Genomic DNA, 19100 nt, shown 5'->3' with positions numbered 1-19100 from the left:
TTTTTTACATCTTTATTGGAGTATAATTGCTTTACAGTGGGGTGTTAGTTTCTGCTTTATAACAGAGTGAATCAGTTATACATATACATATGTTCCCATCTCTTCCCTCTTGCGTCTCCCTCCCTCCCACCCTCCCTATCCCACCGCTCTGGGTGGTCACAAAGCACCGAGCCGGTATCCCTGTGCCATGCGGCTGCTTCCCACTGGCTATCTATTTTACGTTTGGTAGTGTATATATGTCCATGCCACTCTCTCACTTTGTCACAGCTTAACCTCCCCCTCCCCATATCCTCAAGTCCATTCTCTAGTAGGTCTGTGTCTTTATTCCTTTCTTACCCCTATGTTCTTCATGACATTTTTTTTTCTTAAATTCCATATATATGTGTTAGCATACAGTATTTGTCTTTCTCTTTCTGACTTACTTCACTCTGTATGACAGACTCTAGGTCCATCCACCTCATTACAAATAGCTCAATTTTGTTTCTTTTTATGGCTGAGTAATATTCCATTGTAAATATGTGCCACATCTTTATCCATTCATCCGATGATGGACACTTAGGTTGTTTCCATCTCCTGGCTATTGTAAATAGAGCCTGCAGCTACATTTTAAATATGACTGTGATACATTTACACTGTGAGTATACTTGAACTTACATTAGCATAAGTTTTATCATTTAATAAACAATTGTCTAAGTTGGCAAATACGTGTTCTTATACATACGCCATTGTTTAAAACATATTTGAATTCTTGATGTTGTTGTCAAAGTCTGTATGCATCCTTTTCACACCGCTCAGGATGGCTGAATACATGATCATGAACTCATATATTTATGAACAAATATAAAACTCTATATAAATACACATATGAGAATGTTTGACTTTTGAAATCTTTTAGAATTAATTCAGAGCCAATATAGTGAATAATGAAAGTGAAATAATATTTATTGAATGCCTTTATTCTGTGAGACAGTCAAGCCAAGTACATACTACCACAATTATGTTTAACTCACAGAGCAATCCTATGAGGTAGGCAGTTTTATCCTCATTGTACCATTGAATCTCATTGAGGTTAATTAACTTGCATATGATAACCCAGTTGGTAAATGGAAGATTACAGTTGAGTTCTCCTTAAATACTGTACATAATGCCAAATTAAAAGTAAAATACAATATTCACTGGTAAAAAAGCAAATCATTAGGCCTTAGTTCCTTTCTCAAAATATTCACATTAAGAATTTCTGAAATTTTTATGAACAGTGCATTGATACAGCATACACAAGTCAAGGTTGATTTCACTCACTTGTGATCCTGGCATGTTTGCCTTCTTAGACCTCAGATATGTCGATAGTTCCAATATGTTTGATGGTTTTTATCACTGGTTACTCTTTTCTTAAAAATACATTATTTTATATAGCTTTCATTAAAAGAGTAAAACAAATATTCACCATTTGCTCTTCATCACCCCCATATGTAATGTACTCAGAAACTTTCTTCATACTTCAAGTTCTCTTTCAAAATGTCTTTTCTATGTATAAAGTTTTAGTCATCATTTTGCAATTAACCATTAGTTTGCTGGAATATCTGACCTTTTAAAACATTTTTTGCATGTTAGAATCTTTTCTCTTGATGTTTTATTTGCTTAAACTCCTTTTTTTTTTTTTGTGGTATGCGGGCCTCTCACTGTTGTGCCTGTCCCATTGCGGAGCACAGGCTCCGGACGCGCAGGCTTAGTGGCCATGGCTCACGGGCCCAGCCACTCCACGGCATGTGGGATCTTCCCGGACCGGGGCACGAACCCGTGTCCCCTGCATTGGCAGGCGGACTCTCAACCACTGAGCCACCAGGGAAGCCCTAAATTCCTTTTAACATGCTGTTTGTGTCTTACTCATGAGCTTGATTTTGTATATAATTTGTTATTAACTCTTTGTGACCCAGCCCCTTTTTTTTTTTTTTTTTTTTGCTCCAGGACTGCTAGTCCAGTATTGTCTGAACTACCTAAAAAAGTCTGCTGTTGCATATTGGAACTTCACCCTTGGTTTGCTCTAGCCAGAGAAGACTAGGCAGAGAGACTAATTATTTTACATGTTTTTATTTGTCTATACCTAAGAAATAAATGGATTAGGAATTAGATATGCCATTTCTGGAAAGATATACAATCATATAAATCTAATTTCTTAACATGTAAGTGTAAGTCATGTGAAAAACACATTAAAGATCAAGGATCAAAAGAAAAAAGTTCTCTGAACACTTCTTTTAACAAATTTCCCCCTTTTTGGCCCCAGTTATGGAAGTAATGTGTGTTTCATTCTAGAAAAGAAATAGACAAAAAGACAAATTAAAAATCACTGAAATTCTTCTATCCAGAGAAAATTATTGGTAACATTGTATCTGATACTTTCCCAGTCTTTTATCTATGTAATGACACTGTGGTAGGCTGAATAATGGCTTCCCCCTCCAAAGAAGTCCACATCCTAATTCCTGAAACTTGTGACTATATTACCATAAATGGTAAAAGGGGATTTGCAGATATGATTCAATTAAAGATTTTGAGATGAGATTTTCCTGGATTATTCTGGTGGACCCAGTATAATTACATGCTTTCTTCTGAAAGGGTACAGAGGGAGATTTGACTACAGTAGTGGGAACTGTGATGATGGAAGGAAGAGGTTGGAAAGAGAGGAGGGAAGGGGTCATGAGCTAAAGAATGAGAGGTCTTCAGAAGCTAGAAGAGGCAGGAAGTGGATTCTTTTTGAATATCCTCCAGAAGGAACCACCCCTAACACTCTGGTTTTAGCCTGTAAGACTCATTTGGACTTCAGACTTACAGAACTATAAGAGAATAAATTCATTTTGCTTTAAGCCTCTAAGTTTCTGGTAATTTGTAACAGCAATAAGAAGCTAATATACACTTTTAGTGTATTTATTTCTTTTCCAAACATGGCATGACAAAGGAAATATTTCTCAGAATTATTTTTCTTTAATTTGTCCTTAATATCTTTAGGTATGTCATCTGTTCTCTTGTAACTACCAGCATATCATACCTTTAAATTAATTTTATTCATTGTTTTTTCCATATTGGCAGTTTTAAAATCAAATAAAAATTATCTTATTTTTGACATGAAATCTATTCTCAACAAATTTTTATTCACCTTGCATAATTGAGACTTTATGTCTGTTGATTATTTACTCCTGTTTTTCCTCTCCTCTCAGCCCATGGCAACCATCTTGCTACTCTCTAATTTTATGGGCTTGACTATTTTAGATACCTCATATAAGTAGAATTATGCGGTATTTGTCCTTCTGTGACTGTTTTATTTCACTTAGCTCCAGCAATATCATTCTGGGTGTTTATCCAAAAGAGTTGAAATCAGGATCTTGAAGAGGTGATAGCATTACAGTGTTCCTTGCCACACTGTTTAATAGAATCAAGATGTAGAACTAGCTTAAATGTTTATTGACGGTTGAATGGAAATCCTGTAATATATGACATGAATGAAACTTGAGGACATATAGGCAGCTTTTTTAAAAGCTCTTTTAAAATTTTCCATGTGAAATAATTTCAGATTTACAAAAAATGTGCACATTTTTTTTTATGACTTTGACCCTTGGAAAGTGTTGGACAGTTATTTTATAGAATATCCCTCAATTTGGTTTTGTCTGATGTTTTTTCATGATGAAATTCAGGTTATGCATTTTTAGTAATGATACCACAGAAGTGATGTGTGTTTTTTCTCAGTGCATCCTGTCGGGAAGCATATGATATCAGTTTGTTCCATTATTGGTGGTGTTGTCTTTGGTCACTTGTTAATGCACAATGTCTACTAGTTATTCCACTCTAAAGTTTCTGTTTTTATTGTATTTAGTGAGTGTATTATGGGGAAATTCTTTGAAATTATGTAAATGTCCTATTTCTCACCATACTGTCACCCTCTATTTTTACCATACATTGATGTTCTTGCCAAATGGTGATTTTCTATTCTGTTATTTCTTCTGTTTCCTCTACATTTATTAACTATAAGGAAGAGCTGTCTCTTCTCCTTCATTTATTTGTTTATTCACTTATTTGTATTTATCAGTATGGACCCATGGAGATACACACACATTGTGGCTTATGATAAATTACTATTGTTATTTATTTTACAGCTGAAATTGCTCTAGATTTGGCCATTGGGAACTCCCTCAAATTGTCTCCTCTGTTGTTTTGGCAAGACTCTATCATTCTCTGAGTACTTCCTTATTTTCTGACACTATAAGAAATTTCAGACTCATATTGTACTTTCCAGCCCTAGCCCTATAATCAACCATTTTCCCAAGAAGCCATGGTTCCTTATATTGGAGAATGGTGTTTAGAAAGAAGAACCTGGGAGCTAAGTATGCTCATTGGTTCTGGGGCATTAATCTTTCTTTCCTTTAAAAAATGTTATTATTTTTTAAATTAAACCACCAAGTATATTCTTAATCTCTTTTTGAAACTCTACTATCTTGCTTTAACAGAAACTTGTTGTATCCTGAAACTTGACTCTTCTCTAAGGGAAGTGTTGACTGTTTTTTCTTTCCCAGTGTTGACCCCTTAGAATCTAGACATAGAAATAGTATCAACCTTTCTTCCTTTGAGTTTGACAAATAACCACTTTTCTTTACTCACTGAAAAATTTCATCTCCTTTGAAGCGATATTTTACCTCTCCTTGTTGCTGCCTTGCACTGAAGTCCTGTGCACCCCATTTAATCTTCTATCCGTTTAATACTTTTTCACCTGCCTATTATCTCTCTTGACATCATTCTTGATTTCAATTTCTGCATGTACTTTAATTATGCATTAATTACGTTGTGTTCAATTTCCAAGAAGGCTTCTAGGACTCGAATACTCTGTACTTTCAGGATAGCTTTATTATAAGCAGAGGATATACATTGAAAGTGGTCTGGAGATCTTAGATGTTAGGGCTGACTATTTAGTTATAGCAATTAAGGTGGTGTGGTTTTTTTGTGTTAAAATAGCCCCCAAATAAGAACTGTAGGTATTTATATTTTATATCTGGCCACATACTGAAATTTTTTATTATTTTAGTAGCTTTTTAGTTGTGTTATATTTCTTTGTAAACAATCTGATTTTAGACACAAGAATGTTAACTTCGTTTTCTTCTTTTATTCTAACTTGAAATCTGTCATCTGTTCACTGACAGACCTTTTTGCTATGCTATTTCCATATCTGTATTTGTCTCTTAGTTGTAGCATTTGTATAAATAACTTTTTTTCAGGATGAGTATGTAGATCTTATATTTTAGGGCATTTGCTTATGTGGAATTATCATTATGTTGTTTTTCTGTGTAGGCAGGATGGTTGAGTATATATATTTCATAAAATATTGCTTCAGTTTCTTGTCTTTTGACATGTTACTCAAGATCACCTAGCATCTTGCCTAATCTTGCTTTCTAAACAACTAATTTGTTTGTATGAATATGTATGTGTGTGTGTGTGCACGTGCGTGCATGTGTGCACATGCCCATATGGATATGCCTGGATGTCTATTTTTTTAATAACAACTTTATTGAGATATAATTCATATACCTAAAGTCTCACCCTTTTGAAGTGTACATTCAGTGATTATTTTAGTATATTCACAAGGTTGTGCAGACATCACCACTACCTAATTTATAACATTTTCCTCACTCCTAAGAGAAACCTAGTACATATTATCAATCAGTCACTCCTCATTCTCCTTTCCCCTAGCCTTTGGCAACCTTTTTTCTCTCTTTAAAGATTTGTCTGCTCTGAAATAGCGTATAAATGATATCATGGAATATGTGGATTTTGTGATGGCTTCTTTTATTTATCATAATGTTTTCAAGGTTCATCCATGTTATAGCAGGTATCAGTACTTCATTCTTCTTTATGGCCAAATAATATCTTTTTATCTTTTATGCAGGGCATTTCCTTTTGACATTTAGGTTTGAATCTTCCACAGATTTTTTATCATATATTTAACATATATGTGCTCCTTTTCAATTTGTTATGATTATCTGCTTTTAACAACACTTTCCCTGCATATGTTGAAAATTTCTATGTCTGATATTCCTCTTGAGTGATTTTCATCTCTGTTCTATTCTGGGAGGCTTTTTCAGATTTGACCTACATGAACTGGTTCAGAATTATGTTTTAATTCCTTTATTTTCTGATCCATAAAAGGTGGCAGTTTAACATTATGAGTCATACTTCACTCATAACACGTGAAGCTATTCATGACCTATAACATTTAAATGTTTCACCTTGGTTTCAGTATTATTATATATGGACAAAATTTAAAAATGTTTACCACTGAATTCTTTTTACCGATTGTTAATAAGAGTCACTTTTGTAGAATGATGCTTATCACAGAGTCATTTAAAAACTGCTGAAAGTTGAAATTACTACAGTAATAGGTCCAAGTAAATGCATTATGGCATGTGATGAAATATTACTTAGCTATTAAAATTCATGCTTTCAAAGAATTTTGATTTTATGAAACTAGGATACCAAAATGTCTCCCCGTCTTTCTATCTACAGAATTATAACTGGAATAAAATGCACCAAAATGTTACCTGTATTTTTCTCTGATTGTAAGATTGTGGATGACTTTATTTTATTCTCTTGTGTAGTTTCCAGAATGGCTACAGTGTTTGTAGAACCTTTATAATAGCAAGAGAAGTCATAAATAGAATTTTGAAGAGTTAGGACTACTTTCATATCTATATTTTGCTTTTTGTTGCTTGATAACAAAGATTTATATTTTGCCAGTCTTGAATAGGCCACTGAGAATTAATGATAATAATTTTCAAATCTGATATGCAATATATTTTCACCTAACTTTTGTTTGTCAAACAATTTTTAAAAGTACATATCAGGATTGTATTTTTTTTCCCCTACAGACAGCCTTTTGATTGATTATCAGTTTACATTCAGCTTATTACAGGAAGATGATCGCCATCATACTGCCATAAACTTCATAGCAAACCCAGAACAGGTGAGAAGATAATTTAACTTTTAAAATATCAACGGATACAGCTTTTCATCATCTTTCATTGTAATTGTACCTCTTCTCAGAATTATCACACTGTAGGGCTTTTGTAGAAAGACTAATCCTGTTAATTTTTTCTTTTTGTAAGACCTAGTTATCTTTGTGATTCAGAGAATTTGTGAGCTTGATATTTCAGATTTTGTAAATAGTCCTACAATTTATGCATTATTTCTATTATTTTTCAGGCTTACAACAGTGTTTATGCTTTTAATTACGTTCTGAGACTGGCAGTAGTCTTTTTGAAAATATAACCCAAAGCTTCAAAACACAGGCTATCTTATATATATTTTCTTTTTTTAAAAATATACTGTTACATAGTAGTAAGTTTTCATTATATTTTTTCTAAATCAACTGTTTTATCTGAGTTATATGAATGCTAGGTTTTAAAAAAAATATTTTTATTGAGATGCAATTAACATATTACATTGTGTAAGTTTAAACTGTATAATATGCTGATTTAACATGTGCATATATTACAATATGATTACAAACATAGCATGAGCTAACACCTCTGTCATGTCACATAATTGTAATTTTGGGGGCGCAATAATTAAAATCTAGTCTCTTAGCAACTTTGAAGTTTATGATACAGTATTTGTTGTCTATAATCACTATATTGTGCATTAGATCTCTAGGATTTACCTACTCTTTGCAAGTTTGTACCCTTTAACAACTTCTTCTGGGGGAGAAGTTCTCAGGGTTGTGCACCTTCTCCCAATCTCTCTGAGTCATGTTGGCTGTAGTGAGCCACCCACATTTTGTTTGTTTTCTCTTAGCTGATGTCAGATGTCCACACATGCTTGTTCTCTCAGTGCTCTCTGTCGTAGTGGAGACAGAAATAGGTCCTTTGGGCAGTACCATTAAAGGACAAGTATGTTGGATATATCCTACACTCTCTCTTTCCCCTGAGGGAGCAGTCATTGGCCAAGTTGATCTTTCTGATGTTGAGCTGCGCTGGCTTGGGGGAGGTGCTGAGCTTGGTAAAGTGAAATTGTTCTTTTTACCCATTATAATGTGGCTATTCTCAGTTTTGTATTCATTTTTTTGTCCTGCAACTTCTTAACTGGAATTTGATCCTGTCATAAAGGTGTTTTGGTCCATCTATCATTGTTAAATTGTTTTCTTTTTGTCAGGGATGAGCGCTGTGACTTCCTATTCCACCATCTTGCTGATGTCACTCTTTCTCAAATGCTGTATTCTTAGTATACATCAATCCAGCTTACTAAATCTATATCATATATTTTACTAGTTTTTCAAATAGGTGAAACCTCAAAATGTATCCTGGCATTCGCTAGCTTCTTTCCTCTAAAATATTTTACTGAACTTGCCAACAAATAGTATAATTTAAATTTTCATTTTCCAGTAAAGTAAGAGCCCTTTTTCCCCAAAATAGGGAAATACTCCTTATTCCTTAGATTTTAAGGGATGCCTACATTCTTGGGGCTACATTTAAAGTTTTGACTTTTAAATAAGGCTTTTTGAGGATGTCTTCTTACAAGTATAATACTCTCTTCACTGATGGTGTGTATTTTTATAAAGACATATTAATATGTCAGAAACTACATTTTCTGTATAATAAGAATGTTTTAATAAGTGCATTGTAAACACTGTAGACTTCTTTTTTATTGTGGTAAAACATAAAGTAAAATTTATAATTTTAACCATTTTTAGGTATACAATTTGGTGGCATTTAAGTACATTTGCAGTGTTATGCAACCATTACCACTATCCATCATCAAAATTTTTCATCAGTCCAAATAGAATTTCTGTATCCATTAAGCAATAACTCCCTATTCCTCCCCTACCCCCAGCCTCTGGTAACCTTTATTCTACTTTCTCTATCAGTCTCTGTCAGTTTCTGTGTTCCAGGTACCTCATATGTGTAATCATACAACATTTGTACTTCCGTGTCCGGCTTATTTCACTTAGCCTAATGTTTCAGTGTTTCCAGTGTTCATCCATGTTGCAGCGTGAATCAGAATTTAGTCTTTACCTTTGGCTTCTTGAATGTTTAATGGTACTTGTAGAGTTCATTGAGGATATAAGACATTTAATATAAGTGGGATATCTGACTCACAATGTGGGTGTGAGTAATGCTTCTCTCCAATATGATCCGTAGTGTCATACACATAGGCTCAGATTAGCCATAATTCTAGTTTGCTTCTCTCTTGGCTATCCTCTCCTCCTTCAATTTCCAGAAGAACTTGAATTCTTACAAATGTCACAGCTTTCAGTTTTACTTTCTGCTGTGTTGTTCAGTTGAAGCCAAGAGCCCAGACACATGTTTTTGGAAACGGAAGGACACTAAACTATCATGAGAAGTGCCACCGAGGATGCTTGTAACATCATTATAACTAATTTATAATTATATTTATACAATTTATAATTAAAGAGAAATTCAACTTGGAACAATTTCTGAAATTAAAATGGATTATTGGTCTGGGTTTCCTGCTTATCCTACAAAAAATAAAAAAATAGGTACCTTCATTATTTATGCATTTATTATATTTTGAAAACAGATATAATTCTAACCCACTGTACATCATCTCCAGCCAATGCTTTTATGTGAACAATTTCTGGAGTAGTTTCTTGTATAATATCTTGCTGAACTTATCCACATCTAACAACAATGTTCTAAATGACTAATTTTTCATTTACTGTGGTAGTCACAGTATTACCTCTTCCAGTCCAGTATATTTCCTTGACCTTAAATGTATTTTATAGGGCTTTAGTTATGGTACCACATATTTCAGTAATGCCTAAACTTGAGAGGATGAACTAAAAATTCAAGAAGAGTTCTATAGTTTCCTATATCAGTTGCAAATTTTGTGTGACCTTTCTAGCAATAATACCAGTTATTCTCACATTTCCCCGACCCAAAATAAGGCACACACAATCATGAAGATGTGACTTCAAGATAAAAATAATGATTTAAGTTTTCTTAGGGGTACATTGTTTCTACCATGTTTTGTTTTTGTAGAAAAGCAACTATTTTTGAACCACTCCATTAATATAAAAAAATCAACTCCTTCTCAGAGGTCAGCAATCGTGCCTTCTTGATTCTGGTAAGGAAGAAGATGAAGAATCTCATTTAATGTTCACAAGAAAGTCTTTAGGAAAGTCATGAAATCCCCATTTCAGAGATAAGGAAACTGATTTTTGGGAAGGAGAGCTAACCTTCCCTGTATCAATCAGCATGTACATTAAAGAACTAAGATTTGAACCCAAGGTCGCCTGACTCAATGATGCACAGTCTTTATAAACTCATTTTGTTGCCTCATGAGCCTGACTTAATTAATACGAAGCCGCAATTGCTAAAATATTGAATTATAGCAGCCTCTGGCTTACATAGAGATGGCCAGATCATAGTAGGGAAGATAAATGGGAACTTTAAATATACCTTTGAATTTATCACCTATATTTTTTCACTAAAAAAGTGTAATTGGCGTCTACACTTTCTCACTTGAGTATTGACATGATGTTTACAGTTTGAGAAATATAGCATGGACATAATTAAAACAGTAAACATATCTATCTAGTATAATTTGATTTTTTTAACGACAGTATTTTCTTTCTTGGTAGTCAAACAAAAATTTGGATATTTCAATTAATGCATCAAACAACTTTAATCTCAACATTACATGGTCAGTTGGTTCAACAGGTAAGAGAATTTTGTTGTCATGTGTCTTTCGCTTCTGTTCCTGTACGTAGGGTGTTCTATGACCTTTTATGTTAATTTAAATAATTGAAATTTAAAAATATTATATGGCATATATATACTATATGCCATAATTATGCATATAATATTACCTGCTGTTTCAGGTAAAAATAATAAGTAGCATTATTAATAAAGCTTCATTACAGTGTTAACTTTCTCCCTAATTCAATTAAAATTAGGTAGATAACAGCATTTTACACTACTTAATTTTTTTTATGACAGTGTTATGAATTCCTGTGATTTTAATTAAGATAGATTACTTCTTTAATGACTAAAGAGGCTGAGATTTCAATTACTTGATTCACCATTGAAGCTATAAATTTAATTATTGACCTTAATATTGATAAAAGACTGTGAATTTTTTCTGTATATGCTGATAAATTACCAAATTATCTATTACTTTTAAGCTTACCCCCTACCTTTGTCAGCTTTGGTGCCGAGAGAGGGTAAAAAACCCCTGCACTTAATAGTTCTTCCATAATAAGGTTTATAAGTTGAAATGGTTAACTTTTAAGAAACATAACTAAGAAGAAGTATAAGTCTGTATGCTGTATTATGAAAAAGTATTCTCACCGTTTTATATTTACATTTTAGGAAATTCTATTGCTTTCTACTTTCTATGTAAAAGATACACTGTTGCATAAAAGTGCTGGAAGCTTTTTAAAGAAAATATATGGATCCTTAGAAATCCATATTTGATTTCTTAAAATTAAGTTACTATGCTATTTTAATATGTAGAATAATGGAAACAGAAGTCAAGAGTGAAGAGGTCTTTGCAATTCCAGATTTTATATTACATGTGTAAAAATGGAAAAGATTAGACAATTATGTAGATATTTTGTTCAATAGTGTAAAAATATAGTGAAATCTTGGCTCTGTGAGTTTCATTAATAAGAATTCATGATAACTTGTACTGTAAATTTGAAATTCTGCATAATAAACTGACTCTACAAGAGTTTTAAAATTTGTCAACATAAATACATAAAACCTGTGTAATCACTTTAGAACAGTGGTTTTAATATGCAAGAGATCACTTGTAACCTTCAGATTCCCAGAACCAAATCTCAGAAATTTTGATTTATCAGTTTGGAAGATGTCATCAGGAAATCTGCATTTTAAAAAAGCATCCAAGGTTATTTTGGAAGAGGTCATCAGTTAGAAATTAATTCAGTTGCTCAGTGTCCTAATTATTTTTACTGTTAAGGTGGAGGTCTTGGTAAAAGATTGTTGGAAATTCTTCCATTTGGTTAATTTCAGTAAATATTTATTGAGTACCCAATATGTGTTTAAGTAATTGAACGTTTAACTCATATTTTAAATTATATCCTCCCAATTTATTCAAAGTAGTGGTGGTTCAATTTGTGGTAAACAAAAAAATTTGATTTCTTTTCCGTTTTTAAATTGGATTGAGGCATGTGAAATATGTCCTGATTTGTTTTGAAAGGCTCTGTGGAGAAGTAGAAAAAACTCAGTTTCTGAAGCCTTATATACCTGAGTTCCAAAAAGGACTTTACTGTTCAGTAGCTATAAACTTAAGGCAAGTGTCTTAATCTTTCTGAGGCTCAGTTTTCAGTTTGAAAAACAGAGCTGGAATATCTCTGGGATAAATTTTTTTTTAGAATAGAATATAAAGTCTCTAAGCCAGTGCCTAGTACGTAGCACTTAATCAGTGTATCGCTTAATCACTGTAAAAAATAATTTTTATACTAAATCTGTTTCCATTATATCAATATGTATGACAAATCTCATTTTCTTTTTTCTTTGTCATTCTAAGTTGTAAAACATGACTTTATTTGGATAGTTATGTTCTTATAAGTATAGTTACAAAAATTAAGTAAATATAATATATATGTATATATTATGTTAATAAAGATACCTGTTTCCTAATATGAATTATTTAAATTTGTTATTATTATTTACATTTTAGCTGGAACAATATCCGGGGAGGAGACCCCTATAGTTTCCAAGACTAATATAAAAGAATACAGAGATAGTTTTTCCTATGAAAAATTTAACTTTAGAAGCAATCCAAACATTACGTTCTATGTGTATGTCAGCAACTTTTCATGGCCCATTAAAATACAGGTAAGTGTTAATAGTATTTAGTCTAATGACCACTGAGTATTTTCATTACAAAAAGAATGCTGTTTTTGTTCAAAGAGGTGATAAAGATTTGTATATTTTGAGCAATATGAAAACAAGTATTGACCCTCCATACAAAGGATACAGTGAATGTCTGTGATGATGAATGTCTTCGTAAAAAATGTTTACACAAATAATATTGAATTAACCAAAGAATGTCGTAATTTTTCATTGAGATTATATTCTTTAAAAATGCATCAAAACTTGAAATAACTACATTGTTCGTATTTTCTGATTAATTTTATTCTTTGAGGGTCAAATAGATACTCTTTTCTTACAGTCCAACTTGAAATCATTTGCTGTGTTTAGTAATCTTTATTATATACTGAACATAATTCAAACCTTCCTTAAAAATGTAGGATTAGCAGTACCTAATAGTTAATTCTTTAAGGCTCACTACCTTTCACTATTGATTTCTTTATCTACTCTATATATGTTGTATATTTTACTTTTATTGTGTTCAGTGATAGGCCGCTAAAGGCTTTTGATTTATTGCTAGGAACATTTAGGATGTTCTTTCTATGTTGAAATAGTCAAGGTTTGTATACTTAATTTACGCTTTTATAAAAGAAAAAGTCTATATGTTTTAATGTTGGGATTTATTTATTCATCCTTTTATGACTGTTTGATTAGAATGAATTCAAATTAGTTTACTAAATAGCTCACGTGTGCCAAGCTCTGTGCTGAGCCATTGTGTTTTATAATCTTTAAAAAATTACAGATCATTTACTCTTCTTTTATATAGAAAATTTTGCATGTTTTATTTATATTAATTTCTATGTGATTTGTGAGAGGACTGAGTGATTTGTAAAAATCATTTATTTGCTGGAAAAATTCTTATTGTAAGGTTGATTCCATGTCTAAGTTAAGGAAATTACTTACCTGTTCAAGAAATATTAGTACAAATTACTACTCAGTAAATAGTAATAGAAATTAATTTGATAAAGTTACTTCTTCATTGTGATTGAATTAGATGCTAATATAGTAAAAAAAGAATGCCAGAAATATTTCCTTGTAGGTTTTTAGAATTTTGACTTTGAGGATGCTGGATATATCATTACATTTTCTAAGATTTATATAGAAATGTTAATCGGATTTCACTTGTTTTATTCAGATTATGATTGAAGGTGACAAAAGGGCTCATCCTTGAGCTTATTAAATAGTAATTAAAACTGAAAGAATTGTTACTTTTTTTATTGTTTCCTGCCCTTTATTTCATGGCTATCTAATTATATTTAATTTTAAGCAAATTACACAGTTACTTTAGAATGTTCATGAATATTTAATGGTTAGAAATTACCTTTCTAAATTGGATTTTCTTTTGAGATCATACTAGTAATATATTCTGGAAGCCAAACCAGAATTTGAATAGTGAAGTTAAAATATCCCACTCTCCCAAAATAATAAAATGTGGAAAATAACCGTGATGGTCAAGATAGGTAGAGCCCAGTTCTTAGTCTTTGAGTAAAATCATCACATTAGTCTTATGGGATATGTTATATTAAGGCAGATGAGTATGTGTGTTTGTTTACAGAACTGTAATAAACTTTCCATTTTTAAACATAAAATAGTAAAATTATTTGAATTGAGATCTATTTGCTAATAGAATTGAATTACATTGATTTTTGAATGTTTAACCATCCTTACTAATCAGGGGTAAGCTCCACTTAGTCATTTTGTATTATACCTTTAATATATTGTTGCATTTGATTTGTTAAAATTTTAAGAATTTCTGTACCTATGTTTATGAGGCATGTTAGTTTGTAGTTTTCTATTATTATAATCTTGTTGACTTTGTAGCATGGTACTGCTGGCCTTATAAAATAAATTAGGAAGTATTCCTTCCTGTGTAATTTTCTGAAAGAATTGATATAGAATCCATATTATTTCCTTCTTAAATTTGTGGTAGAATTCAACATTGAATGAATTTGAACTTGTGATTTTCTTTATGGGAATGTTTTAACTACAACTTTAATTTCCTTAATAGATTGAGAGCTTTTCTGGTTATCTATTTTTTCTTGAGCGAGCTCTGTCCATTTGTGTCTCTCAGTTGTGTCTTTCCCATTTTATCTAATTTGTAGAATTTATTGGCAAAAGATTTTTTTACAATATTCACATATCATCCACTGATGTCATCTAATTCCTGGTATTGGTAATTAGTTTCCCCTCTCTTTTTTTCTTTTCTTGGTCAGTCTGGTTAGAGAGTTATCAATTTCATTTATTTTTCTATTTTTTATTTCATTAATTTCTTCTCTCTAATTACTCCCTTTCTTTTGCTTCCTTGACATTAATTTGCTCTTCTTTTTCTGATGTCTTAAGGTGAATGCTTTCTAATTTCCTTTTTGATTTCCTCCTTGATCAGTGGGGTATTTAAAAGTGGGATATTTTATTTCCAACTATTTAGAGAATTTCTAGAAATGCTTCCGTCACTTATCTCTAATGTAATTCCAGTGTAGTCGCAGAATATATTTTGAATGATTTGAATTTTTTTTTTTTGATTTGAATTTGAAAAATTTACTGAGACTTATGGTCCAGTGTTTTTGGCAGAATAATGGCTCCACAAAGGTTACCACATCCTAATCTCTGGTACCTGTGGATATATTATCTTACATGGACGAAGAGGACTTTGAAGATGTGATTAAGTTTAGGACATTAAGATGATTACTCTGAGTTACCAGGGTGGACCAGCCTAACTTCATGAATCTTAATGTAACCATTTGTGGCTGAGGTCAGAGTCAGAGGGTGATGTGCCTGCAGAAGAATGGTCAGAGGGAAGCAACATTACTGGTTTTGAATATGGAGGAAGGGGGCTCGGGCCAAGGAATATAGACTCTAGAAGCTGCAAAAGTTGAGTAAACAGATTCTTCACTAGAACCTCTAAAAAGAAACGCAGCCTTGCTGACACCTTGATTTTAGTCCACTGAAACCTCTATCAGATTTCTAACATACAGAACTATAAGACAGTAAATATGAATTGTCTTAAGCCACTAATACTGTGTTAATTGGTTACTACAGCAATAGAAAATGAATAAACCTAGTGTCTTAGTCCATTTGGGCTGCTGTGAAAAAATACTATTGACTGGGTAGCTTATAAACAACAGAAATTCATTGCTTACCGTTCTGGAGGCTGGGAAGTTCAAGGTCAAGGCACCAGAATGGTCAGGTTTTGGTGATGGCCCTTTTCCTGGTTTATAGCCTGTGCCCTCTTGCTGTGTCCTCACATGATGGAAGAGGATGGGGAGCTCTGTGGGACTGCTTTTATAGGAGCACTAATTCCATTCATGAGCAATCTACCCTCACGACCTACCTAATCACCTTTCGAAGACCAGAGCACCCAGATATGAATCTATTTTGGTAAATGTTCCTTGGACAGTTGCAAAAGAGGTGTGCTCTCCTCTTGTTGGGTGAAGTCTTGTACAAATGTCAATTAGGGCAGGTTGGTTGATCGCTTTTTCAAGTCATCTAGTGTCCACATGGATGCCCTGTCAATTTGAAAAATGAGCATTGAAATCTCTGTTACTGTAGGTTAGTTTATTTGTTCTTGTAGTTTTGGCAGTTTTTACATCATGTATTTTGAAGCCCTCTTACTTTAGATGGATAAATGTTTAGGGTTTTTATGTGTTCTTGATGAATTGGTAACTTGACCTCTTTATTGTTAGGAAATTACTTTCTATATTCCTGGTAATATTCTTTGCTTTAAAATTTATTTACAAGAAATTAAAATTTATTTTGCCAAATATTAATAGCAAAGTCACTCCAGCTTTTTAAAATTACTGCTAGAATGCTATGTTACTTTTCATCCTTCTACTTTAGCCTCTTTGTGCTTTTATATTTAAAGTGGATTTATTTTAGGTAGCATATAATTGTCTTTTTCATCCAATCCTAAATCATTTATGTGTAAGGTATATATATTTACAGGCATACCTCATTTTATTGAGCTTTCCTTAATTGCAGTTTGCAGATACTGCGTTTCTTACAAATTGAAGGTTTGTGCCAACCCTGAGTTGAGCAGGTCTATAGGCACCATTTTTCCAAAACATCTGCTCACTTTGTGTCCCTGTGTCTCATTTTGGTAATTCTCATGATATTTCAAACTTTTTTTTGCTATTATTATATTTGTTTTGGTGATCTGTGATCAGTGATCTTGGATGTTACTACTGGGACTCAATGAAGGCTCAGATGATGGTTAGCATTTTCAGCAATAAAGAATTTTTAAATTTAAGTATGTATTGTGTTGGCCAAAAAGTTCATTTGGTTTTAAGTAAAAATAAAAGACACATTTTTTCATTTTCATTAAGAACTTTATCTCGCAACATATTCATTAACCAAATGAACTTTTTGGCCATCCCAATACATGTTTTTAGATATGCTATTGCACACTTAACAGACTATAGTATAGTACAAATATAATTTTTTTTTACAAATATAATTTTTATATGCACTAGGAAACCAAAAACGTTATGTGAAATGCTTTACAATATTTGCTTTATTGCAGTGGTCTGGAACTGAACCTACAGTATCTTTGAGGTATTACTGTATGTCTTTGGGTTTAAATCTAACATCTTGCTGTTTGTTTTCTATTTTTCTTATTTGTTCCTTGTTCATTCTTTCCTTTTTTCTGCCATATTTTTTGAATTCAGCATTTTTTATGATTTAATTTTATCCTTTTTGTTGGCTTATTAACTACAACTCTGTTGTGTTATTTTAGTGATTATTTTATAGTTTATCATATACATCTTAAACTTTTCATTGTCTATAAGAGATATTACATCACTCATTTTTTGTGTATTAACCTTAAAAAGTGTACTTTCATTTCCTTCCCCCTGACCCTTGTGCCATTGTTGAATATATTTTACTGCTTCATGTATTATAAAATTCATACTACGCTTTTACTATTTTTGATAGTTTTATTTAAAGATATTAAAAATAAGAAAACATCTTCTCTTTTACTTACTTATTTACTGTTTCCAATATTCATCATTTCTTTTTTGTAAATCCAAATTTCTTTTTTCTTTAATTTTTATTTTATATTGGAGCATAGTTGATTAACAATGTTCTGTTAGTTTCAGGTCTACAGCAAAGTGATTCGGTTATACATATATATGTATCTATTCTTTTTCAAATTCTTTCCCCATTTAGGTTATTACAGAATAACATAGCGTTCCCCTTGCTATATAGTAGGTCCTTGTGGGTTATCTGTTTTAAATATAGCAGTGTGTACTATGTAGTATCATTTTCCTACTGCCTAAGGGACGTCCTTTAACACTTTAGTGCAGATCTGCTGACAATGCATTATATCTGCCTGTATTTCTGAAAAAATCTTTATTTCACTTTTTTTTGGGGGGGGTGTTAATTGTAGCTTTTTCCTTTGATATTTTAAAGATGTTTCTGTATGCAGTCCTCTGGTTTCTGTTGTTTCTAATGAGAAATGTGTTTAACCTTACTGTTCCTTTGTATGTAATGGCTCATCTTCCTCTTTCTGCATTAAAATTCTTTTTTCTCTTTATCACTGATTTTGGCCAATTTGATTATGATGTGTATAGGTGTGAGTTTTTTTATGTTTCTTGTGCATGGGTTTTACTGACCTTCATACATTCATAAAATTATAGTTTTCACGAAATTTAGAAAATGTTCAGCCATTATTTCTCAGTTTTTTTCCCACTTCTCTCTTCTTCTTTAGGAATTCCAATTGTATGTATATTAAACTGCTTGAAATTGTTCCTTTGCCCACTAATGCTCTGTTCTTGGTTTTTATTCATTCTTTTCTTTTCTCTCTGCGTTTCACTTTGGATATTTTTGGTACTTATATCTTCAAGTTCATTAATCTTTTCTTCTCTATTATCCAATCTCATATTAATCTCATCCAGTGTATTTTTCATCTCAGACATTATATTTTTTATTTCTATAATTTTGATAAGGTTTTTAGAAAAAATGTTTCTCCTTAACATGGTCCATCAATTTTCTGCCATCTTGAACATATGGAATTACAGTTACTATAACTCTTTCAATGTCCTTGTCTGCACATTCCATCATTTGTGTCATTTCTGAGGTTGCCTTTCCTTATGAGTCATATTTTGATTGGATGCCAGACATTCTGCGTTTTACCTTTTCGGGTGCTAGATATTTATTAATTTTGATAGATAAGTTTTAGCTTTTTTCTGCAGTGGAGTTAATTTACTTGGAAAAATT

The 19100-nt window shown here is 32.1% G+C and overlaps 1 protein-coding gene across 1 annotated transcript in view; it reads left to right on the top strand.

Moving 5' to 3' along the window:
* ATRNL1 (attractin like 1) overlaps positions 1 to 19100 on the top strand; it is a 713182-nt gene that overhangs the window by 234567 nt on the left and 459515 nt on the right. The window contains exons 22-24 of the mRNA XM_007469606.1: positions 6903 to 6997; positions 10634 to 10712; positions 12697 to 12854. Of these exons, the coding sequence (XP_007469668.1) occupies positions 6903 to 6997; positions 10634 to 10712; positions 12697 to 12854 (332 nt within the window). The remainder of the gene's footprint in view (positions 1 to 6902; positions 6998 to 10633; positions 10713 to 12696; positions 12855 to 19100) is intronic.

The sequence above is a fragment of the Lipotes vexillifer genome, unplaced genomic scaffold (assembly GCF_000442215.2).
Source record: "Lipotes vexillifer unplaced genomic scaffold, Lipotes_vexillifer_v1.1 scaffold240, whole genome shotgun sequence".
Lineage (NCBI taxonomy): Eukaryota > Metazoa > Chordata > Mammalia > Artiodactyla > Lipotidae > Lipotes > Lipotes vexillifer.
This window is presented reverse-complemented; position numbering and strand designations above follow the sequence as displayed.